This window comes from Phycodurus eques, chromosome 7 (genome assembly GCF_024500275.1).
Source record: "Phycodurus eques isolate BA_2022a chromosome 7, UOR_Pequ_1.1, whole genome shotgun sequence".
In the NCBI taxonomy this organism is placed as follows: domain Eukaryota; kingdom Metazoa; phylum Chordata; class Actinopteri; order Syngnathiformes; family Syngnathidae; genus Phycodurus; species Phycodurus eques.
Window position 1 is genome coordinate 23018420 of NC_084531.1, and position 26514 is coordinate 23044933.

At 38.8% G+C, this 26514-nt stretch overlaps 1 protein-coding gene across 5 annotated transcripts in view; it reads left to right on the forward strand.

The window, feature by feature from the left end:
* zgc:172282 (leucine-rich repeat and fibronectin type III domain-containing protein 1-like protein) overlaps positions 1-16468 on the forward strand; it is a 143327-nt gene extending 126859 nt beyond the window's left edge. For 3 of the 5 annotated variants that reach the window (XM_061682014.1, XM_061682016.1, XM_061682015.1), the window contains one exon: positions 7592-7658. In XM_061682014.1, coding sequence (XP_061537998.1) covers positions 7592-7638 — 47 coding nt within the window. In that variant the 3' untranslated portion in view covers positions 7639-7658. Of the gene's footprint in view, positions 1-7591; positions 7659-10000; positions 11589-15759 lie in introns of those variants that run through there. The other 2 variants (XR_009768921.1, XM_061682017.1) reach the window with 2 other exon arrangements.
* The last annotated feature ends 10046 nt before the right edge of the window (positions 16469-26514 follow it).

A 26514-nucleotide genomic window follows, 5' to 3' on the forward strand; every position in this document is an offset into this window, starting at 1 on the left:
TTGTGACTGTGAGTCATATTAAATAAAAGCCTTGGCCAATATTTTTGATTCACCCATGCCACACTAACACGGAGAGATTCTAATTATTGTTGCATTTGATCAAAAAGGAAATGTTCCAGGGTGTACAAATGACTAAAGGCTAATGTTCAGCATGGTCATGAACCAATTTTCTCCAGTGAAATTGGTTCAAATCCAGCTCCAGAACTATCACATCTCAGTCTTTTGAACTCATGTTTCCTCATAGATCTCTTGTGGCAATTTAATAAAGTATATAGACCTTAACTGACAGTAAATAAGTGAAAAAATGTCAATGTTCTTGTCAAAAACTATAAGCTGTGCATTCCAATGCACTTAAATTTGAGAATTCCATCACATTGAGTGCAGAATGTTGCAAAATTATGGTTTTGATTATTATTGAACATGCAGGACCATGGTCTCGCAAGCCATCTCCAGTGTGTGCTAGCTCTGTGTGTGATAATAGACAGACCAATAATGTGATGTGGTTGTACCCAGAGGTGGGACCAAGTCATTGCTTTGCAAGTCACAAGTCTCAAGTCTTTGCCCTCAAGTCCCGAGTCATACACCCTGAGTTTCGAGTCCTTTCAAGTCATTTTAACAACAGAATAAAAATATATTTTCATATTTATATGTTTAATTAATATGTATAAATATTACATAATGCATTTATATATTTTAAAATCCATATGTGTTTATCAAAACAAATGTGATAAACAAATGCATTGGACCTTTATAAGAAAACTAGGGGGCTAATCAAACCTTCTGCACCTTCAAAGCAAATCGTCAAGTGGGGGGGGGGTGGGGGGGGGGGGGGGGTCCTAGTTTATTAGCCCATCAAAACCGTTCGATAGCACGTTTTCAGTTATTCTATGAAAATGCTATGCTACGACTTACTTTTTCTCACTTTATTTCTGAAGTGACATTAAACAGACCTGTCACAAATAAGAATTTGGATCCAGTAGTGCTGCAACTCGTAATCGTGTATTCTACTGACAATTCTATCAGAATAATCAAGTATGAGGATAAAATATATTTTTGCTTGGTTAAAGAGCAATTATGAAGACACGAGAAAATGAGAACTTTTTACATAATAATGAACAACCAATTGGTTTCCTCTTTTAGATAATAAACACTATTTTTCTTAAATTCACGTTGTGCATATAGCAGGAAACTGCATTTTCTTGCCTACAAACATTTCTAGTGAGGGCATTTCATACACAAATATAAAAAGTAAATATACAACTTTATTGTGAGTATCAAAAACATAAGGCAATTAAAAAAAAGAGGAACACAAGTGTGTCATGTCATAAAGGCACAATGTTATCCAACTGTGGTATCTCAGTTGGAACACTACATAAAAGTATTATGTCAAAAAGAGGGGAAGAAGAAAAGGTCAGAAAGAAGAATCGAATAGGGTGTGCTGTTCGTTCGATCGGTAAAATAAAGTGAATAAAAAAAGAAATACAAGACTGATTTTTGAGAGCCCTACACTGAGTAAACCAGACCGTATTGAACAGGAAGCCCAGACAGCGCACAGCCAGCCCGCCGTGTTACTATTTTCGTGATAGCTCATAAGGCTAGCTGCTAATGCTAACGAAAACAAGCATAAGTCACGTCAAGCCATGCGATTCCCACAATGCAATGTGGATTTTTTGTTGTTGTTGCAATAATTAACATCCTTATTATTACGTGATCTGTCATTGTTGTATCTCTTTCTACGGTTATATGTGTCATTTATTGTTATACTACAGGAATAAATGAAAAATGAAAACATAATGCTTAGGACTAAGTGTAACACGATATTATTGCTATTGTTAGTTCTTATTATCTTTAAACAGTTAACACCCTGATGGGCACGCTCTTGTAAAGGAATTGAACGAGCGATCATTCTTTCACACGCGACCTAAAGTAATGGTTTCATTAAAAATAAAATAAAATACACCATGAATCAGAAATAAATATGTATTATATTGCCATAAGTATTCACTCACCCATCCAAAAAACTGAAATCAAGTGTTCCAATCGTGTGCATTCCAACAGGTGTATAAAATCAAGCACCTAGGTATGCAGACTGTTTTTTCAAATATTTGTGAAAGAATGGGTTGCTCTGAGGAGCTCTGTCAGTTCCAGCGTGGTAGCATGCCATCTGTGCAACAAGGCAAGACAAGGTAGTTTTATTTACATTTTATACAAAAGGCACCTCAATGTGCTTTACATCAGTGGCGAGGCCAGTTCTATTTTGGTTGGGCTCAAGCCCACCCAAAACTTGCCTTAGCCCACCCTATGAATTCGTCCACAAATTAATTTGAAAAACAAAAAATATTTTTTTTTGGTTGGTTATGAGAAAAACAATGTGGTGATAGTGATAGTGATGGTGATTCTGTGGTGATAGCACATGCTTTTGCAGTGACAAAAAAGTAAACCTCGTGCAAATTGGTTTAGAAATGTTAAAATTATGACTTAACTCATTCACTGCCAGCCTTCCCAATTAAAATTGATATTTGACTTCTAAAGCCGTCAATGGCAGTGAATGTGTTCATTTCAATCTCCATGGATTGCCTTTGAAGGGAACATCGACCTTCCCAACATGGCTGCCACATAGTCACGTCGGGTAGCTGGGCTGTTACAGCGCGCTGGTGTACAGCCTTCATATCTATGGTCAGAACCGCTACACACATTTCCAGGTGTGTTAACGCCAATAACCAGGTCATTTCCAACCCTGACACAATCTATGAAATGACAGTTGACTACACAGCGATGCTTCAATGCCTCTTCTTGGATTTATTTATGTTATGTGTCGGCACTGACACGGCAGGGGCTTGTATTGGTGCATACTGCGTAGCTATTAGCTAGTAAGCGAATTAGGCACTTGGCGCTATCACGAGCTAATTGAATAGCAAATATTTTTTTTCCCCAGTGTATTTGATACGATATGAAATGTCTCCTCCGGATAAGCGGTAGAAAATGGATGGATGGATGAATAGATGAAATGTCTCCGTGAAGTATAATAAGCCAATATAAGACGTTCTCATACGTGTTTTTATTGATTTATTTAATGATTTATTTAGTATGGGGCACTAAAAGTTGAAAACTCAAAAGCTTACCAAGAACATTTTATTTCTCGTCAAAACAAATTAAAATTCGACACATCTCACAATTATAGTAATTGTGTAAATACAAATAAAATACAACATGGTCATTGTTTGAGTGAAAATGACCCAAGATATATTTATATATCTCAAATGTGTCATTACAATTCACTTCCATTTAATCATTCCTTCTTCCAAACAGTCTTGTTTCCTTTCATCACATTAGTGGTTCAGAACTGCATTATTTACCTCACACTGCCATCTATTGGCTCAGACATGCAATAGCATAGTAACAAAAGGTCACAGACCCCTCTACTGGCCATAATAATAATTATAATAATAATAATAAAATTACAACATTTACAAGCACTGGTCTGCTTGGAAATGCAACCCTTCACTCTGGATATGTTCTTCAGCTGGTAAAAGGCTGTTTTGGTAATTGAGTTTTCAGACTTGGTCTTTGGTTTTCAAAGACAGTAACTCCCAAGTATTTACAAAAATCAATACTGATTTATTTTACTGCCAACAACAATTGCAGGGACACAACAGCCCCAATGAACAGTAGTCATCTGGGAACACTGCTAGTTATAACTGTGTGTCATCTGCATAGCTACGATAGTCAACATTAGAGTTCTGCATTTGACCAAAGGTAGACTATACAGGCTGAACAACAGGGGTCCAAGAACTGACCCTTGAGGGACTGCATATGTCATAGCCATTCGATCAGATTCAAAATGTCCAATGGTCACAACATTTCTGGACCTGAAACATTCAAAGACTGTTCCATTGAGTTTCCAACCTGTTCATCAGTATATTATGATTTACAGTATAATACAGTTCTGTACAAGTCCAGAAATAAGTATATTCTCACTCCTAAATATTTGTAATATTCAACTGTCAGTGGCATTATAACTAAATGGAAGTGATTGGGAATAACAGCAACTCAGTCACTAAGTGGGAGGCCAACTCAGTTGAGAAAGTCGGCAACTTTCTGCACAGTCAATTGCTACAGATCTCCAGCCCTCATTTGACCTTAAGAACAGTGCGAAGTGAGCTTCGTGGAATGGGTTTCCATGGCTGAGCAGATGCATCCAAGTCATACATCACCATGTGCAATGAATAGCATCAGATGCAGTGGTGTAAAGCACACCGCCACTGGACTCTAGAACAGTGAAGATGCGTTCCCTGGGGTGACTCATCACTCTTCTTCATCTGGATATCTGATGGACAAGTCTGGGTTTGGCAGTTGACAGGACAATGGTATTCGTCAAACTGCATTGTGCCGAGTTCTGTGGAGGGGGGGATTATGGTGTAGGGTTGTCTTTCAGGGGCTTGGCTCCTTAGTTCCCATAAAAATAAATCTGAATGCTTTATCATATTATTATGAATGAGATGCCACTTAAATTCTTATGCAAGTGAAGGAAGCGCCACTAATACTTATGGCAATATGGCTCATAAGTAAGATTTAAATAGCAGCATGAGACTAAATGTCCTTAATAATAATAAAAATACATTGTATATAGTGTCCATTTTAAATAATAATAATAATAATAAATAGAACAAATAAAGAAAGTTACATTAAATAAAAAATGAGAATTTTTTTTAATGTGTTTAAAAAAAAATAATAATAAAGCATGCACTTTAACAATTACAGTTGTTTTGTGCAAACCTAAACCTTGTAAATTATATATTTAATTTCTACCAATGTGCACACTGCAGACGAGGATCACAGAATACAAACGAATATGTCTGTTTGAAAGTTATAGGGAAAAATGAATAAAACCCTCTCTCTATGACTCCGGACCACGGTTAAAATTTTGGCCTGGATACAGCCCTGTGCAGGACTAATATTACTGTTCTATTAAGCAACTTAATCATGGGAATAAAAGGCTATTCTAAGGCTAATAAAATTTGTTGATGACTGACTACCTTACTCCCTGGATCCACACCCGCAGACATGCACAAAAACACTCTTTATAATTCTCAATAGTGCCATAATTATAGAAATCCACAAGAGCAGATTTTCACGAAACTAAACTCGCTCCAGTATATTTCCACTGTAACTGCAATCTACTCAGGAAATTAGAATGAATAAATGGAGACACCATTTCACTCGTCAGGCTTAAACAGCTTAAGTTGAAATATGTTATCAGTGTCTGGTCATTGAATTAGCCTCTGTGAGTGGGTTGAAATGAGGTGTCATTGAGCCTAAGATAATAACACAGAGGGGAGGGGAGATAACACAGTGGCTTAGCCATCTAGCTCAGGGAAAGTTTTGACCTTCATGAACTCTGTTGGAACAGGTGTAACAATTATAACAGTTAATTGACCTGCACACCCCTTATATTGAGTCATACAGTCTGGGGTTGTATTGTGAGAGAATCTGCAACTATTTTTTTGAAGATGAATTGGGTGGATTAATTCAAAGTCGCTCTTATCCTTTTCACCTTTTAAACCATGTGGAGGGATCTCTGCACAAGTACTTCACTAAGTGTTTTGAGAAGTTGTTAGCTAAATTGGCCATCTAAAGGGGAAATACTTTTGGGTATTCATGAGAACTACAACAGGCTAGAATTTCACACAAAAAATATGAAAAGGAATACATTTTACTGAGTAACTGAGCATTGTGGTGCTACCACTTGCACAAAACAACTACAGTATTTTCTTAATTGCCCTAATTCTCTTCTAACCCAAACTGACTAAAGACTGTCAGTCAAACTAACATCCGTCCATCCATCAATTTTCTGTACCGCTTATCCTCACTGGGTTCGCGGGCGTCCTGGAGCCTATCCCAGTTGTCGTCGGGCGACAGGCGGGGTATACCCTGAACTTGGTCGCCAGCCAATCGCGTGGCACAAATAAACAAACAACCATTCGCACTCACATTCACACCTATGGGCAATTTAGAGTCTTCAATCAACCTACCGTGCATGTTTTTGGGATGTGGGAGGAAACCGGAGTACCCGGAGAAAACCCACGCAGGCACGGGGAGAACATGCAAACTCCACACAGACGGAGCCGGGATTTGAACCCTGGTCCTCAGAACTGTGAGGCAGATGTGCCAACCAGTCTTCCACCGTGCCGCCCAAACTAACATCCAACAAGCCGTATGCACGCTACAGACAACTGCAACAATAATTTGGGTACTCTGCAAATCAAACAAGTAACAGGTGTCCTTTTGTGTTCCTTGCTTCGCTTTGCTTCCGCATTCACTGTGTGACACTTCTAGGGCAAATCGTGTTGAGGAGTGATGCTCAAATGTGTCTGACGAGAAACATTTAGGTTTCTCGGGGTGTAAGATAGGCCTGTGATACTTTTCACTGCTTGCTGCATTGCAGCGGCAGGAAACATTGATCTGAACAGAGGGAGCTGCAGTCAGAGTGGTTAAAGAACACAGCGTGTGACAGAAACAAAGAGAGACCCCCATTAAAGGCCCCCAGTTGTCAGAAATGATACCCAACATGGGAGAAGAGGCACATTGTGATATTTTAGTTTGTTTTGGTGTTCATGGAGTGTAAACACAAGTATAACAGTCGAAACACAAGTATTGGTACTTTTTTCTCAGATTAAGTTTCATGATATTTATTATCAAGACTTCAAATTACTTTAAGTAGCACTTTAATTAGTCATCCTCCATGAACCTGAAAGTAGCCTACTATATAACAAATAGATGGACAAACAAACACATACAGGATAACATACTCCGCAATTTTCAGCCTGAATATTAAAAAAATATAGATGGTATAATGTGAACCACAGATTGCAGTAAAATCTTGACACACGATTAATTGAGTTAATTGTTTCGCATTTAAGATCAGTGAACCAAATGGAACATCTGTTCATAGTATGTGTTGAATGTGTTTAATACTAGGACGGCAATCCATTCACACAAGCTTTAACTGGGGACAATGAACAGCTTGCTCTGTGTAATCCCTCATGTTTAAAGGGTTAAAAATTCCCCCCGGGAAGTCAATGTAATGTTCTCATAAGTGGAGTGGAAATCTGTGTGTGCACAAAAACTCAGGGTCAGCCACCAAAACCCTGCAGGTCTGTGAATGCATTTCGGAGAGGTGATGTGTGAGGTTTAACCGCCTTAAGCAAGGGCAACAGTGCACACTCTCGCAAGGTTAGCCGAGATAGGAAAATAGTTAATTTCTACACAAGGATGTGTTGGAGTTTTTGTGAAAAGCAACGTGTGTTATCCCTAAGGCCCACCCTTGACCTTGTAACCTGTCTTTCCTCTGTGCCCTTAAAAATACCACCACTCCTTTTTATGTCAACCCTCATGCCTGGCTTCATTCTTGTTTGCCATCTGTGTCTCTCTGAATGCATCTCCCTGCTTGCGCCGCCTGCTGTGTTTTCCATTCTCCTCCTGTCACTTACTCTTGATTTCCCTCTCTGGATTTTTCACCGTTTTGTAGCTTGTTGTCTCTGCTGCTGATTCCTTCTCTCTTTCTCCATGTCTCCAATGCTTCCACCGGCAGATGAAGGACAACCTCGTAGTGTCGAGTGGAGAAATTTTAAGATCTGACTGTCTTCTGGCCTCACAATGAGATGGCTCCAAAGAGTAATGATTGACATGGTTTTTAGCATCCCCTGAGTCTCCTCCAATGATTGTAGAATATAGTCTCCGTCTGACCCAAAAGTTTCTATCTTACCCTTTTGTGAATGGCTATTTTTCACATTTTACACATATAATTTAGGTATGATGTGATCAGGTTTTGAGGCATCACTCCGCACGTAAATACCCACAGTTCACTTCATCTCTCCATTTGTAGCTTGTTTCCATCACAGGGTGTGTTAGCATGTTGGTGATAGCTGTGTTAGCTAGGAAAATAATGTCAAACACTGTAGCAGACTAATCCATTCAACAAAAAAAGAAGAATATGATGTAATAAAACAAAACAATGGAAAATTTTAAATGTAAAATTGTAAATTATTCTTGGAATGTGACTGTTTGTTACATAAATGCAGAGTTGCCTTTAGATAAGATCATTTTTCAAGATACAAGGCATCATCCAGCCAATTTGTTTGCTTTGACTTGCGAACTCAAACTTGAGATACAAGCTCTGTATGGTGCCAGTGAATTCAATTCAACTCAATTCATAATAAGCAGCAGTTTGACAAACATTGAACAAGTCATCAAAGATAAATACACATTTTGTCTTTGAACCAACCACATACATGACTTAAAAAGTGCAGTTTAGCTTAATGCTAGCAAACAATGCAAAACACCACTGACATGCTAATAATTAACATCAATAGTTGCGGTTTTATAAGCGACAGATATTTGAACACACATGATGGAGCAACACATACAAGATAATCTAACAATACTCACACGCATATATCCTTTATACTATAGCCTCTATGAAACATTATTACTATTACAGAAACTTACTTTGTAGTTGTACTGTCGAAGAAGTCTCTTCTTTGTTTGTGTCTGCATGACTGCCGCTTCTCCTCACTAGGGTCGCGGGCGTGCTGGAGCCTATCCCAGCTGTCATCGGGCAGGAGGCGGGGTACACCCTCAACTGGTTGCCAGCCAATCGCAGGGCACATACAAACAAACAACCATTCGCACTCACAGTCACACCTACGGGCAATTTAGAGTCGCCAATTCATGCATGTTTTTGGGATGTGGGCGGAAAACGGAGTGCGCGGAGAAAACCCACGCAGGCACGGGGAGAACATGCAAACTCCACACAGGCGGGGCCGGGGATTGAACCCGGGTCCTCAGAACTGTGAGGCCGACGCTCTAACCAGTCGTCCACCGTGCCGCCTTGCCTCAAAGCCATGAAAATAAAAATAAACAAAACAAGATAAAACTAGATAACAATAGCTCGGTGAATTGTTGCTGTCATGCACGCTACCCGTGCAACCTTTTCTTTAGTCTGTTGGCTCCACCTTTGTTTCCTTTGCTCGTCTCCATGTGTCCATCTTTCACAGTCATTTTCAACATTTTTTAAAAATATCATTGCTCCTGTTTTCGGTTCATAACTTTCTACCTATTGTATATTTTCGCTTGCAGTGCAACTTGTACCTAATTCTTAATCCTATATGACTTCTTCTACCGCTCTCCATTAAATTAATATATGTCCTTTCCATCCATCTCATTGCAACACACTGCCTTATGTTATCTGTGTAGGTTTTTTTTTTTTTTTTTTTTTTTTTTCCACCTGCATTACCAGAGTGATGGAGGTAAGGATGGGAGCGGTCAGATGGAGGGGCTTGTTGGGAAGATGTTGACATGTAAGTCGGCACAGCTGTGCTGAGGTTGCGATGGATGAATACAGTTGGGTGGTCGTTGCGAATACCCTGCTTCATTCTTTAACTGAGACTAAAAGCACCAGCGTTATATAAACGCTGGTCGAAAATATTCCTTCTGACAAATGTAGTTAAGAATGTTTTCCTGACAAAATGCACACGTTACAAATAACATGTTGCAATAACCTGCCAGAGAAAAGGACGGCTTCATCCATCTCAAAGATATTGCACTCTCTTCCTTTGTTGCTCTACGTCAACAAACCAATACTGTGTTATTAAGTATTATTATGTGTTAATACTATTATATATATATATATATATATATATATATACATATATATATTTTTTTTTTTCCATATGGACCACACCCTGAAGTATGACTGAAATGTATCCATCCCACATATTGCAAATCCTGGTAGATTTAGCTAACCATGCCTCTGCTCTGTTGCTGTGTGCCAAATCCTTCACTTTCTATTTCCCTTTATCCAAACGATTTCTTTTCAAGGTACCCTATTGCATGTAAGTGTTTCCTTTGGGAGTTCAACTGATTCCAGTCCTTACACACACACAAAAATTGGTTTCCAAAGTTCACATCTAATGGTTGTATTTTCTTCTCTGTTTTCTAGAACCCTGAAGTTTTTGTTCCGTGTGGTTGAACTGAAAAGAAGACATTACCACCATGGGGAACAAGACAAAATTAAGAAGAAGAAACCACCCCTGTCTGTTTATCTTGCTTTCTGTACCCATTGCTGTGTTGCCATCTGGTTTACCTTTTTCTAATTATCCCGGTTCTCATTTCTGGATTGGATTACCATCTCAGTGCTTGCCAATGGTGACTGACCAGTTCCTGAAAGATCCACCTGTTAGTTTGATCATCATGATCACCACTAATGGAATAAATTTTACAATCATGAACGCCGCAATCTCCTTATTTAAGAAAAAAATACAAGACACAGTCAAAGTTGATGCTGTGGACTGCAGTGAATAGTTTAAAAAAAAAAACAGAAAAGCATACAAATATGTCGTGACATAAAATGCATATCCTGTAAAGGATATCCTCTCCAATTGGACAAGTACTGAGTTTATGACGAAAGTAGACTGGCTGCATTTAGAATTTCCTTCGACTTGGATCTACAAATGCTGACCCCTGGTGTTCTGGATGTAAAAACTGCTCATACATTAATAGCCCAGATTGCAGCTAACATTAGGAGAATTGACAGATGCAAAGTCAACATGTATTCCTTCTATATAATCACGTGGTGAAATGCAACTTTGTAAAAGGAAGATGAGCCGCTGTGAAATGGATTTTAACTTTGACACAACCCTTACATACAGAGGTTCATTCTGGACAATTCATAACTGAAGCGTAGTGATTTGACTCTCAGAGAAAGATGAGCCTTGCCTGGGTTCTGGATGTGAATTCCAAATGTTCTGTCACTAGTCTTGTACAGACTAAGCTGGACTAGACCAAGCGGACCATCTTTTGTACCAGTCTAAAAATTTCCACTGGATTGGACCGCCAAGGACCTCAAACACTCCCTTGCAACTTTCTGGGTCCCCTTTAAACCAGGTGAGTAATATTCAAATTAGCCCATTAACCCAAGCAGACAAGCAGCCAACTGAGAAGTCGTGTCACCCAAAGACCGAGGCATCTTAATTAGTGTTACATACCCACTGACAGTCACCCCGGCCTTACACCAACTGTGGCTCCTGCTCCAAGACACACTACACTTGCCTTTGTGTCCTGCTACGGTGATTGGATGGGTGCTGGTTAAATGCTGTCTAATTGCTGCCAGATAGACAATTAGAGAGTCACCTTTGCTCAACAAAGTGTTTTCTTATTACACTTGCCTGACGATATCTCAACGGGCAACAAGAAACGCGTCACACCCTCTTGTTTAGCTCTTTTGGTGTCTGACTCACGTGGATTTCACAGTCTCTTCCCTTTCTCTATCTCCACACTTCTTTTCCATCAGATGTCTTTTTCTTAAATATATTTTCGTCATCTTGCACATGACAATTTGGGTCTATCAGCTGCATGTTTTTGGTCACGAAAACAAATTGTGACACACTAACTGTAAGAAAGGTGGATATGGCTGTACAGTATGCTCAAATATTCTTGTGAAAGACCTGATATATGCTCATCACACACACATGATTTTTTTTTTAATACAGTATATATTTCTTAACAATTAAGGCAAATTTGTATAACAAATTTTAAAAAATCATATTTCAGACACGCGGCCTGTTTGCAACATAAAACTATTTTTTTTTGTTGACCTGTGCTGTTCATGTGTTCGCATACTAATACACATACACTTTTATGGACTTTCAACTGTAAGCTTATCCTTATTTCATCCCTATCTTTATCCATGTATTCATTCTTCTATTTTGTAACAGCAAGCGTGCAATCAAAAAATAATACCTCTTATTTTGATATTGAAAAGATAATGATCAATGAGATTGATTTGACCATGTGGCCAAGTCAAGCACTACTGACAGAAAACATTGCAAGTGAAGCAGATAGTTTTCTCCATTTTACTTTCTTTTAATATGACTAATACAACATTTATTTAAATTACTATTGACTATATAGTCACATTTAAAAATATATATATATATATTTGAACCACTTTACAAAAACACATTATCATGAACTGTCTGAACATCCCAAGACTTAATTACATCCCTCAAGCTGCTGTGCATGTCACCTGCTGGTTGTTCCCACCTCACTGCTCCCCCCTATGCCACCATCCCATTCCTCGTGTCCATCCTGTTTAGTTGTCATAAAAGGCATGCAGTATTCAGAGCTAGTCTGAGTCATAATGATCACACATGGTTGCTAGAAAAGATTTTGATAAGGTTAAAAACATGTTTGAATGGATTCTCTAATCCCCTCCCCCCAATAACGCTCTTAAAAATAGTTAGAAGAAGAAGAAGGAGAATTTCAAACATACAGGGCGATAGTTTTGATTGCGTAGGTGGTAATATCATCAAGACACAGTTTGTGCCATGTCTTGTCTGTTAATTTAAGTTTACAGTTGATTGCCGCACAGTCTGATTCCACTCAGTTTGATATCCTCCATCTGTGAAAATTGCACTGCAACATGCAAAAGCAACCCCTCGTTGCCGTTCCGTCTAGTTCTTTAGCCATTGGATAAAGACATTGGAGTCATGTGTTGTTATCGCAATGTAAATGTAGAGGAAATGCATTCGCTGCGTGTGGGCTGATTGGCAATACTGTACAACATGACACATCCCGTGGCTGAAGAGGCTGTGACGAGGATACATGTGCCCATGCATACATTACTGAGTTTTTACACAAACAGGCGCCCTAGTCACTTGGATGTGCCCTGGCTTGTACAAACGTACAAATAACAATGGGCTCTGTGGCCTGCAGTGGTAACACATCGTTTTCCATGCATGTGTTCACCAGCAACTATCTAACCTGAGTTGGTGCCACACTAGAGCATAATGACACCCGAGGTAAGGTGGGGAGGGAAAAGACAGGGGAAATTAAAATAATGTTTACAATGCCTTTACCTGGGGTAATAATATTTCTGGGGAAATTAACAAATATACAACCCAAACCAACAAAGGAAAAAATCACTTAGCCAAGGGCAAACAATAACGTCAAAATGTAGATTTCTTCCTCGGTTGATATTGCATGTAATGGAAACCGAGAAAGTAGGAACGAATTAAATAAATAAATAAAAAACTGAAACAGGTTGAAAGAGGCTCATTTACAAACTATGCACACAAAGTTGCTCCCCTGGTACGACATCTATGTATTATACATGTACTCTACATATGTTCCAGTGCTATCTTATCGTCAAATGTCGCTTTATGGATTGAACTGTGTTGCTGAGGAGTAGAATATGGGCGGAAAGCTGAACATGTTAGGCAGCTTTGTTTAATGGAAATACGGGAAAAGGGGGATAGAAAAAAGGAGGATTATATAAAGGGGAGGAGAGCAGGAAATATGAAGCAAAGAGTAACCAAGGAGGGAATAAGATAAGGCTGCGAAGAATAGAAGAAACAAGGAGCTTTGTGGCTCAGCTGAGGTGAGGACGAATGTGCGTTGTTCTATTGTGGTATTAGATACTGTACATTCAGTTCCGGTAACATAAATAACATAATACATACAGTAAATGTTTAAAGATTTTGTACAGTCTAGCATTTAATTAATATAATGTATATACACTGTATATGGAAATATGTTCACTTAAAATATGACCAGCCACTGGGAAAAACATGTAACCCATCCAGGGGGGAAAAAAATAAAGAAAAAGCTGCAAATTCAAAATCATCCGACAGCGACCTTGAAACAAAATACTAATTTTATTCATTTTGTTACTCAATACAAGTATAGAGTAACAAAAACCACTGAGTTTGAAAGGTCTGTATTTTCTGTATGCAAGCATTTGACCACCATTGGGATTTGTTATGGGAAATAAGTGCTTACATCATGTAGCACATCCTACAAAATGCAACAATTTTAAAGACCTTCTCAATATCCTTTCTTAATCTGATGTTCCGTGATCTTGCTTATTACTGATACTCGTGATTTGCGATTGGAAGGTTAACACTTATGCTGACGCTGTGTATTTCCTTATGCGCAGGATAAAATGATGAGGAGATTGCAGTGTGCAGCATTTGGAAATGGAGTGTCAGAATGCTCACATGCTCTCTAGTGTCCTATTGGTTTGGCAAATTTAGCGTGTTAGGCAAATATTGGTGGGTATTTGTGTTATTTATAATGCCATGCTGAATTGGGCCATAAGGAAATTAGGTGTACCTGTTCTTGTTAGTGTCTCTTTTTTGGCTGTATGATATAATTTGTTAGAGCTTTCAGAATTGGACAGATTTCAAGTATGATAATGCCAAAATACCTGGGAAATTAAAACATCATGATAATATCTCCCTGGTGCTGTAACAGGAAAGACCAGTAAGGCTGAAGATTAGGAAGACAGGAAGGTGTAAACTGTGAGGGAGAGAGATTGTAGACAATCCTGGATGGACCTTGGATGAGAAAGCGACTACGAACACATAAAAGAAGACAATGTACAGTCTCAAAACGTTGATATGTAATTAAAGACCCAGGCAGATTCTGGCAGTATTTCTGGGAAAAACAAAGATATTGTCTGGCGAGAAGATGAGTCAAGATGGACTGAGCTCTTAGGAATTGTTTCCTAGCAATGGGAAATGTGAATTGGAACTTTGTGATGTGATTGAAGAGATTGTGGCCAGTGAAGCAACTCTGCTAAATCATAGCAGCAATGCAGAGCAGATATTTTTGCGGCTTCGGTGAGAATGCTAATCAATGAAGGAAGGTTAACACTTAAAGAAAGGGCAAAAATTAAACAAGGTCCAGAGGGAAAAAGTAGAAATAATAGATTTTTGTAAAAGGAACATTTTATTTCATTCTATGTGTGGACATTCTCTTATGTACAGTAAATATCAATGCACAGATATCTGAGCATCAACAGGATTGGTTGAATTTACTGTCCGACATCAATTTCTCAATGCCAAAGAACACAGTTTCGCATGATTCATGTCATGGACATAAGCACATATGTGGTGTAAATGGATTGTTGTTGTCTTTCATATTTTATTCTGGTTTCATTAATCCGTTCATATGCTGTTCTGTATATGCAGTGTTGGAAAGATTACTTTGGAAACACAATTGGTTACAATTACAAGTTACGCATTTGAAACAGTAAAAGTAATGCAACTATTTTCAATTACTTTCTCGAAGTAATATAAATAATTACATTCAATTCCATTTAGATTACTTTTCTTAATTTTGAATGAATGCATCAACAGAACCTTTCCTCGAACAAAAGTGAAATAAAACCCTCGTAACCTTTTCAAAATCTCAGACCAACTGATAGATTGCACCACAAGGTGGCGCTTTGAGGAAATGAGAAAATTTGGAAAATGATGTCATGTTTGAGACTACCGCGGAATGGCATGTGACCAGAGAGAACCAATCACAAGCGTCGACTTTAGAAGGTGCAAGTCTTATGGTTAGTTAAATTAGTTAAATTAAACTGTAATTTAACTAAGCATTTTCTCCCAGTAATGTAATCGATTACAATTACATATATTTTGTAATTAGATTACATAATCTCTTTACATGTAATTAGTTACTCCCCAACAATGTATGTTTCTGTTCATTACATTTATTTTCATTGTGTGTCATCATACAGACACCCCCACACACACACAAACACATGCACACAACACACATGCACACTGCGTCAAGTTATCATTAACATTATTATTATTCAAAAGCATTTTTTGTGGGGACCAAAACATGTACCCTGGATTAAATGACAGAACAATATTCATTTATTTATAAATATTATTTTTCTCTTTTCAGGCCCAGATCTGTCATATCTGAAGAAAAAAAGCACAGTTCTCCTTGACAACAAAAAAGAGATGAAAACCGCAGTGCATCAGTGTCAGTCATCTATCATCATTCTTTTTAACCTTTAGCCTCACTGTCATTCAGTGTTGTTGAATATTTTCATGTGCAGAACAAATATGGTATGCGAGTATATTGACGGCAAATTGTTTACAGCATTGTTTGCGGTAGGTCTCGGCTCCATTTACATCACAATCGCATCGTTATTGTCATCATGGATTGGAGTGTGTGCCCAGCATGAATTACCTAACATCTCATCATAAGTTTCATTTGATTCCTTTGGAGAGTTTTCCATTTGTGTATCTTGGAACAGGCCGCATGATCCACCTGATTATCACTTTAATCTTCCTCACGCTTTGGCCCATGCAGGTGGAATTCAGGATGAATAAGTACTGTTTCTGATATGTACCACCCATGTCTGTCTCCATTGAAATTATGGTCATTAGGGTTATGATCCCCATCATTTCAGATTATTTTGGAAGAATACCTGCTCCAGATGGAAAACTGTGATTCTTTTAACCTCTTGCGGAAGAGACTCACCCACATTCTTCCTTACCAACACACCTTCCTTCTGTGTATGCTTTTTTTCTCCTTTGGTCTCTATCTTTTGTATGTGTATATAAAGCAATTTCAAATCTTATAGTTTTGTACATGTACTTTTTATGGTGTGTGAATATTTTAATTAAAAAAAAAGAAGTGTGGACTTTCCAACTGAGTAGCTGCTTGCCTTGTTTTTCTTGTTGTTGATTGTGTGTTTACTGTAGGTCTGTTTTTCCTTGCTGCAAAGAAATATTTTTGGGACATTTTATTGGGCTGTAAAATGTTTGTATGATTAAGTAAATTTGGCTGGCGACTACTTCAGGGTGTAACCCGCCTGTCGTCCGAAGATAGCTGGGATAGGCTCCAGCACGCCCGTGACCCGAGGATAAGCGGTACAGAAAATGGATGAATAGAATTTATTTATCTTTTGGAAAAAAATACTTCAAACTTTAATGGGACATATTTTACCAAACCAATTGTTTCTAGTATTTGGGATTTAATATTGTCTCTATGGTGCCTCAGTAAGCATGTGGAATATGAATTAAAATCGGCCACGCATTCTTGAGTCCCAGACGTTTTTCTGCCGATAGGTCAGGTCATTCGAATTTCTCGAGCTTATCGACGTCACTAGCGAAGAGCTCTGCCTTCCCTTTCAACTCCCGAGCCAGCACTGTCAACATAACAAACACGTGTGCTCTTACAAGTGAGTCTTCTGCACGGAGGCAAACAATCAGAGAAAAGGGGTGGTCTTTCCCAAATATCGACAAAGCGGATACAAAACTGGGTCAAACAGAAGTAGCTGTTAGAGGGGCCTTTTCTGGACACTCATATGACAAAAACAAGTGTTTTGTTTTTGTTTTGTTTTTTCACGAAATTGACACGTTTACACTTTTACAAGTCCATGTTACACAGTCACTCTATAGAGGTCTAAATAGCCAAAATATGGGACCTTTCAGATATCCTTTAATGGGAAAGAAAACGAAAATGAGGCTAGACTCAATTTGCCAACACTTTGTACTTACTTTATACTTATCAGCCACATCATGAGGTTGGGTAGAATCACTCACAAAGCATCCATCCATCCATCCATTTTCTGAGTCGTTTCTCCTCACTCGGGTCGCGGGCGTGCCCAGCTATCAACGGGCAGGAGGCGGGGTACACCCTGAACTGGTTGCCAGCCAATCGCAGGGCATACATAAACAAACAACCATTCGCACTCCCATTCACACACGCAATTTAGAGATTTCAATTAACCGACCATGCATGTTTTTGGGATGTGGGAGGAAACCGGACTTCCCGGAGAAAACCCATGCAGGCACGGGGAGAACATGCAAACTCGACACAGGCGAGGCCGGGGATTGAACCCCACACCTCAGAACTGTGAGGCAGACGGTCTAACCAGTCGGCCACCGTGCCACTCACACAGCAGTAGTCACAATATTAAGACCGTTCATAAAATAGTAACCTAATTTTTCATCTTTTGTCAATTAAAATTGACAATACGTACTTCCTTGTTATTGAACATGACGCTGAGTCACATGTGTTCCTCATTATCTTCCCCACAGGTGCTAATGACTACAGTGAACATAGCCTATATCTGTCTACACTAGCTCCCTCCTGCTCCTATTATCTTCTCCTCCTCTCATCAATTCCCCCCAGCCCCTCTTGTGCTTTTACTTCATTCTTCCTCATCTCTCACCCCCTTCCATTTCTTCATGACTCTAATACTCAGTTAGTGCGACAATACACAACTCCATTCTACTCCATTCCTCAGTTCTGTGCTCCTAAGTTTGTGGCAGCCTGCCAGCAGTAGATCAGCTCCCTGCCAGGTAGATATTAAGCAGATAGAAAGAAAAGGATTGTGCTATATTAGTTGGGGGGGAGGGGGGGGGGGTGTAAACATGGGGCCTTGAGTTTGACACCTGTGCGCTCCTTTGCAAGCTTCATTTTTTATGATACTGGTGGGAAAACAGGCTAGCTTCCAGAAGTGCAGGTAGGAATTTCATAATGAGGTTAATTTCTTTGGAGGAGGCAGGAAACAATGCAAATAATATGACAGGCATGACACAGAACAGTAACAATCAATGCAGGTGGTAGTGATATGACAAACACTTGAACTGGGGAGCTGTATGCTTATGCAATGCATCCCAGTGTGTAGACCCAATAAGATTGGAAAAACATCATGTGCCCGAAAAGAGATCAAACACAGGAAATCAAACTAAAACTAATTTACAAGTCCAATGCCGCACTGGGTCTGTAATATCGTTGAGGACTGTAGTTTCTGATGCTGTGTTGATGTCTACATGGGTGGAATCCACCCAACTTGATTTTGAATTTTTTTGGGCAAGTTTTTTCAGGGCATGAAATGTTTTTTTTTTAGAAAAAAAAACAATGCGTGAAACGGATTTTATTCAAAATACTCTCAATCTTGGTAGCAGTCAAATATTTAATTGACCTACTTGTCATCGCAGATAGCGAGTCTATTTCAGGAGAGTGAAATCAACCAAGCAGTGTTACATTCCGTCAGACCATAAACAAGGTGAAATAAAGTTATTTCCCCACAATGATTCAATAGATCGAAAAGATATGTGCATTGAGGTCAATGGCTGGTGAGGGACAGACTTTCAGATATGAATGAACCCAACCAAGTGCAAGTAACTTAAATTTACCATTTAATTTGTCCCTTGCACATTGACTACTGGTAATCTGTTATATCACATTTCAGCATCCAGTTTAAGATAAATAATGATCTTAAACTGGATAAGATAAATAATTATCTTAAACTGCATACAGAATAACAATTTTTGCAACCCTAAACCAAACCAAATACACAATACACCAGAATGAAGAGTACAAAAAAGGTCCGAAGCATTCTACTTTTAAATGATTTTACTCTATTCTAATTTGGCACATTTTTTTTATCGTATTGCATACAAATGGATCATTTGGGAACTTGCATAAAGTAAATATCTTTCACTGATTAGACAACATGAACAGTTGACATTTTTTTCAAATCACTAATGCGTTTCTATGGAACACAATGTCTTTTTTTCTTTTGTCCCCAATCCAAACATAGCATTGTACTCATTATTCTTGGCATTTTGGGACTATCAGATGCTTTCAATTTAGTTGAAAAATTGCACACCAAAGAAAGACAAGTTAATTTATTAAAAAAATAAATGCATATAATAATTTCCCATTGCTGTGCCCTGTGATTGGCTGGCGACCAGTTCAGCATGTACCCCGCCTCTCGCCTAAAGATTGCTGGGATAGGCTCCAGCACGCCTGCGACCCTAGTGAGGATAAGCAGTACAGAAAATGGATGGATGGATGAATTTCCCACTGGAATAATAAAAAATACATTTTTAAACATGTAAATGTTTTTTTTAGTAATTTTCTTCTAAATGGTTTCTAACCCTAGCCTTTCCATACAAAACCTGACATTAACCGTCACTCCTGAAAGTAGCATTATTAATTGTTTACAGATGAATCATGAACAAACTTGATTGATGAATGAGGATTAAAAAACATGAGCAAAATCACCCTTAACACATACAAATCCTAACATTTTTCAGACATATATTTACAGTATAAGGGCATCACGTGCTGGTTTACATTTTTCTAATCTCTTGAGATAAGCGGAAAAACTGCTCTCAACACTGGTTTTTAATCTAAGGCTGGAGGAACACCACAATAACTCATCAACTCGAGTTCAACTAATTATAACTAATTATAAGTTTCCGTCCTCTCTTAGCCCAGTCTCTTGAATGAGCAAACTGCTTTGAAAGAACAACAAAAGGGGACAGACTTTAATCACTAATGTATCTATCCATCCATCCATTATCTGAGCTGCTTATCCTCACAAGGGTCACAGGAGTGCTGGAGCCTATCCCAGGTATCTTCGGACAGGAGGCGGGGTACACCCTGAACTGGTTGCCAGCCAATCGCAGGGCACATATAAGCAAACAACCATTCGCACTCACATTCACACCTACGGGCAATTTAGAGTCTTCAATTAACCTACCATGCATGTTTTTGGGGATGTGGGAGGAAACCGGAGTGCCCACACAGGGACGGGGAGAACATGCAAACTCCACACAGGTGGGGCCGGGGATTGAACCTCGGTCCTCCGAACTGTGAGGCAGACGCCCTAACCAGTCGTCCACCGTGCCGCCCACTCATGTATCTATGAAACTTAAATTATCTCAAAGCAATTAAGTGGTTTTCCAATCTTAGGAGGAAGTAGTAACCTTAACAGCAATAATGCGGTTATGATTGACCAAATTTTGCATTGTGCATTATATTTGAAAACCATGTAAAGGCAATTCAGAGATTTGTTTCTAAAAACAGTATACAATGGAATCTCGATAAAACGGACCTCGATATAACAGATACCGAATAAAACGGACCGTCGGGACTGAACCATATGTCCAAAAATAGTTTTCATTTGTCACTTAAACTGTCGTTAACAAGATCTGTTAGTTCCAAAATTGTCCACTGTTGTTGACTGGCGCTGTGGCGCAATGCAGGCAGAGAATGGGACTGACATATTTCCGGGTCACAGATATGCAAAAAAAGTAGATCCAAGTCCAAAAAATATGAAACCCTTGCCTATGTGGCGGCCGTATTGAATGTGGGCATTGATGTGGCAGCCATGTCATTGATGGCTATATCTATTGTCTATTGTGCCATAGAGTGCACGCAGAAAGGAAGAGAGAGAGAGAGAGAGAGAGAGAGAGGAGAGAAAGAGAAAGAGGAAGAGGAAGAGGAGAGAGGCATGGTGGCAGTTTTATCTCTGAGGAATACATAACACAAGTCTCTGGAATCTGGAGCATGCTATTTTTGGCACAGTAACAGTTTTTGGGTTTTTTTTTTTTATTTTATTTTTTTGTCAAGCCTTTCACCTTAGGAACCAGATTTGGAACTAAGAAGCACAGTCAGTACACACGGCTCATGAAAGAGACTTGCCTATGATGAGTACTGTACATCAACAATGTCACCATGACCAAGCACACCGACATGGTTAGATTGGATAAAATGTGAAACTTTCAAACATTGTCAAGCATTTTTTAAATATTTATTTATAATAACTTTGTACTGTCCTGGGCATTTTAGGCCACGAAAAAAACCTATAAAACAATAATTTTGTACTGTACAGTAGTAAGGGTGCATATGGCCTCAAGAAAAAGAAGTGCTGGAATGCACTCGATGGAATGGACAATCGGATCTATAGGACGACCCCCTGCCACTGTTAGAGCGTTCTATCCAGGTTCCACTGTATGTTGTGTGTATGTTTGAAGATAATTTCTAAATATGTACAAAGACTGAGAACAATGTCGTACTTCTTTTTTGTCAACAATGTAGTACTGAATTGTTGCTACATGGCGTTAAACTCTTTTTCACCATTTAAGTTGTCTGGATTTTTGGGGTGTGGCTAAAGCAAAGCGCGGTGACGCACTTGGGCTTCTGGCATGAGTCGGCCCTCCCCTACTTTATTAAAAACGTGATTTCCTTCTCAAATCAGTGGTTTTCCTGGGCAATTGTGAGTTATTTATCACAAGGTCCATTACAACCATGACAGCATGTTAGCCAGCAAGCTACGCCTGCAACCCGAAAAACCCATCTTCCCTGGATGCCACAATTTACAGAAAAGCTTTGTGATTATTTAGATTCCCAAATGTGATGTATTTTGTATTATTGGGGCTACCGAAATATGTTGAAATGCAAAGCATTGTGGGGTTTATAGCTAGCACGAAGTATATGCTCAAACTTCTGTAGTGTGAGCCACACTTTGAATAAGAAGTGGAGGCATATGCTAGACATACAAATGCATTTGATGGACAGCTGAAAGTTTAGCGGACTGTTTTTTTAAGCGTATTCGGTTGACACGCCCACAATGTCTGAGAGCTGAAAAAAAACTATCGATTTTTAACCATTTTAAAGCCTGTCTTCATATACTCTGTGATATTTGTATTCAATCAAATTAAAATTTGGAAAGCTTCTCTTCTCTGCAGTGTGTCAAATTTATAAGACGTTTTTATTTTCTTTACAGTGACCTACAAAGTCATCATATCCCACAGGATGGTTTTATTGAATATCAACATTTTTAAGAGCATTTGAACTTGTGTATCGTGATTAGGGCTCGTACATCCAGTTGATGCATATTTTGTATTTAGATCAAATAAACTAAATGGTGTCGGAATGAAACGGAGGGATCGTGATGTGAGAAGCGGACCAGACAGATGTTGTGTGGTTTGAGATGCCTTAATTTGCATTGAAATTTCTCTGAAACCATCAAACAAACAAACAAACAAACAATTAATTGGCACCATAGAAATTTACAATACAGTACAGATCTTCCCAGTCCAAATTAAGTAGCAGAGGGTAACTAAAGACGACCACAGAATTTGTGCTGACCAGCTTCCCTTTCTCATTGTTTCTTCAGATAAAAGAGAAGTTGTAATGTTGCACAGTAGCTGACTTGGACGATAAGACAAACTTAAATGTCTGGTTTATCTCAGTGTGCAGATGTTCACTGAATGAGGGAGGTAAAAGCATCCTGCACTTGGTGACAGGTGTTATGGGAAAGGGAGCCTTGGGGCAATGAATTAATTTCCTCCTACACTTAAGTCATGCACAAGCAAATCTCAACCATTCTGCTTTTTCTCTGTGCACGTGCTCAACTGATAAACTAAACTTCAGTGTTTATCAGTTGAGCATCTTGCACTTATTTCTCTCCTTTCCTTTGGTGACGAAAGGAAATAAGAGTGTTACAGACTGAAATACAGAAGACAATTGCTGATGACACAAATTGGACATAACGTTTAATAGAAAAAAATAATTATTTGCTCATAAAAGGGTCACTACAATTGTTAATGCAAAGCCCAGAAGTATACACCACCAATGCATAATGAATGTAAATGCTATATTCGATTATGGTGCTTGAGGTAACACTTGTACCAACTGTAAACATGTACAGCCGATAAAATACTACTACTTCTATTACTACTACTACTACTAATAATAATAATAATAATACATACATACATACATACAAACATACATAAACAATACTACTACTAATAATAATAATAATAATAATTATTATTATTATTATTATTATTATTATTATTATAATACATACATACATTCATACATACAGTACTCTCCAAAAGTATTGGACTGGCAAGGTAAATTCCTATGTTTTTGTTGTATACTGAAGACATTTGGGTTTCAGATGAAAAGATGATTATGAGACAAAAGTCCGGAATTTCAGCTTTTACTTCATGGTATATACATCTAGATGTGTTAAACAACTCAGGACATAGCACCTTTTGTTTGAAGCCACCCACTTTTGAAGTGAGCAAAGGTATTGGAACAGATGTGATTAAATTACCTTAAAGTGAATAACCTTTAATATTTGGTGGCATAACTTTCAGACCGTTACATTCTTCATTGGAAATGCTTTTCCAGGCATTTACTGCAGCCTCTTTCCGTTCGTATTAGTTTCTGCAGGTTTCTGCCTTCAGTCTCCTCTTCAGGAGGTAAAATACATGCTTGATTGGGTTAAGGTCCGGTGATTGACTTTGCCAGTCTAAGACCTTCCACCTTTTCCCCCTGATGAAGTCCTTTGTTGTGTTGGCAGTGTGTTTTGGGTCATTGTCTTGTTGCATGTTGAAGCTTCAAATAAGGGTTATGCCACCAAATAATACATGTTATTATTATATGTAGACATATATCATGTCTGTTCCAATATTAATCCTTACTTGAAAAGTGGGTGGCTTCAAACAAAAGGTGCTCTGTCCTGAGTTGTTTAACATATCTAGATGTAAATAACATGAAATTAAAGCTGGAATTCAGCACTTTTGTCTCATATTCATTTTTTGATCTGAAACCCAAATGTCTTCAGTATACAACAAAAACAAAGAAATAGAGCTTGCCATTCCAATACTTTTGGAGGTGACTGTACATACATACAGTACATACAAGGACTTTGCCAGAGTGTTGTTAGAGGACAGTTTTATTGAAAGTGTCTAATCAAAGTTTAACATTCTGATCGGAATTATTGCGCGAGATAACATCATTTTCATCAGAGTCAAGATTAGATGAGGCGGTGGGGAGTTGATTGAAATATCACTGCCTGCGGATTCATGTCATCTCAGCCTTATTCACATCAGTGTTTATATTCATATGTCCTGAACCTTGTATCTTGATAAACAGACTTTATCTCTTGTCTACCATCTGCGCATCAATCGACACATCACTGGATCTTAAGACCACAGAGGAGCTGTTTAGATTCTACAGCAATTCTAGCCTTTTATTTGAAGAGCTCAAACTCCATGTAAAAGAATTTGTTAGCGGTATTTTTAAATTGAGTTAATTGTTTTCAACCGGGAAGGTCAATTTTCAATCATAAAAACATACTGAAAAGTTGAATAAGAGTATGGATGACTGCAGGATGAAGGTGAAGTTGGTATGGACCTCTTTGGTCAAATTCATTACAGACATTAAATTGTACGAGATTAAGAACTAATTATGAAAACCTAAAGAACTGCTCAACAAGGCCAAGAAGACCTCACGCTAGAGCAGTCGTTCTTAACCTTGTTGGAGGTATGCAACCCCAACAGTTTCATCTGGAGTTCACGGAACCCTTCCTAATTTGAAAAATAAAAACAGGTGTATATTTTATTGTCTGTGTAGATTCTCAGTCATTCAGGTCATGCACAAAATGAACCACGCATCAGTTGCACACAAATTCATTGTGTTAAAAGAACAAAACCAACAAAACTTGAATTTCCCACAAAAAAAACTCACAAAAAATTAAATTCAATGAAAATTTACTGTAAGTGAATGTGAATATTGCTGTTGCCATTCCCCTTGGTAAGAGCCACTCTCATGTCAGAGGAAAAGAATCTGTTGTGAACATTCACAACAAAATCTGTTCCTTTTCTTTATTTCTACAATCCTCGAAAACTGTTCATAGGTAAGAGTACATTTTTGTGCTCTTTTTAATTATTGGATGCGCTGTTTGAAGCCACAGCAATGCTACTCAACTCGTGTATCGTTGAAATGTTGTTCAATAAAGAACAAAGCGTTTCAACTCGAGGCGCAGCAGCGCAATGTTAAACGCCCACCTTGGCGCAGCGTTGCGTTTTGAACGGCATGAACACGGCATTGAAAATGCCGTGTAAAAAGGCTTTTACGGATACATGCAAGCACGCACACACGGTGTGTTTCGAGTCCTCAGTGGACGACATCAAAATCGCTGACATACTAACATTCGATCATGGTATTTTTAACGGACAAGTGAAGAAGAACAAGCGTCTCTCACATTTATTCTCAACTCCTAGCCCCAGAAAGAAGACACATATATATGAGAGGCTACTGAAGGTAGCAAGAAAAAGAGAACTAGTGCAGCAAAGCTCAAACTGTGGAATAAAATACTGCAGTGTCCAAAGCTCAGGCAGAGAAACAGAGTAATCTTAAATTAGCATATGTCATTATTTTTGGTCATTGCTTGCCACGTATACACCACAATTACTATGATTTAAGAATCAGCTCGAGCAATTAAACAACCAGCAGTGGTTGAATTAATTCATTTGGTATTTATGCCGGCGGCACGGTGGACGACTGGTTAGAGCGTCAGCCTCACAGTTCTGAGTACCCGGGTTCAATCCCCGGCTCCGCCTGTGTGGAGTTTGCATGTTCTCCCCGTGCCTGCGTGAGTTTTCTCCAGGCACTCTGGTTTCCTCCCACATCCCCAAAACATGCATGAATTGGAGACTCTAAATTTCCCGTAGGTGTGAATGTGAGTGCAAATGGTTGTTTGTTTGTATGTGCCCTGTAATTGGCTGGCAACCAGTTCAGGGTGTACCCCGCCTCCTGCCCGTTGATTGCTGGGATAGGCTCCAGCACGCCTGTGACCCTAGTGAGGGGAAGCGGCTCAGAAAATGGATGGATGGATGGTATTTATGCCCATTGCCTAGATCAGACTATAGGATTTTAGCCCCGATATTGGCCTGATTAGCTGTCACGGGCTAATTTCCAGTTTGGACCTGACATAAATTGTCGGGACCGACAAAACTTCTTGTAGTGTGACATAATCTACGAGCAACAATTTGGCCTGACAATAGCATAACATGATCTCAATAAGTTTATGTTGCTTCGATT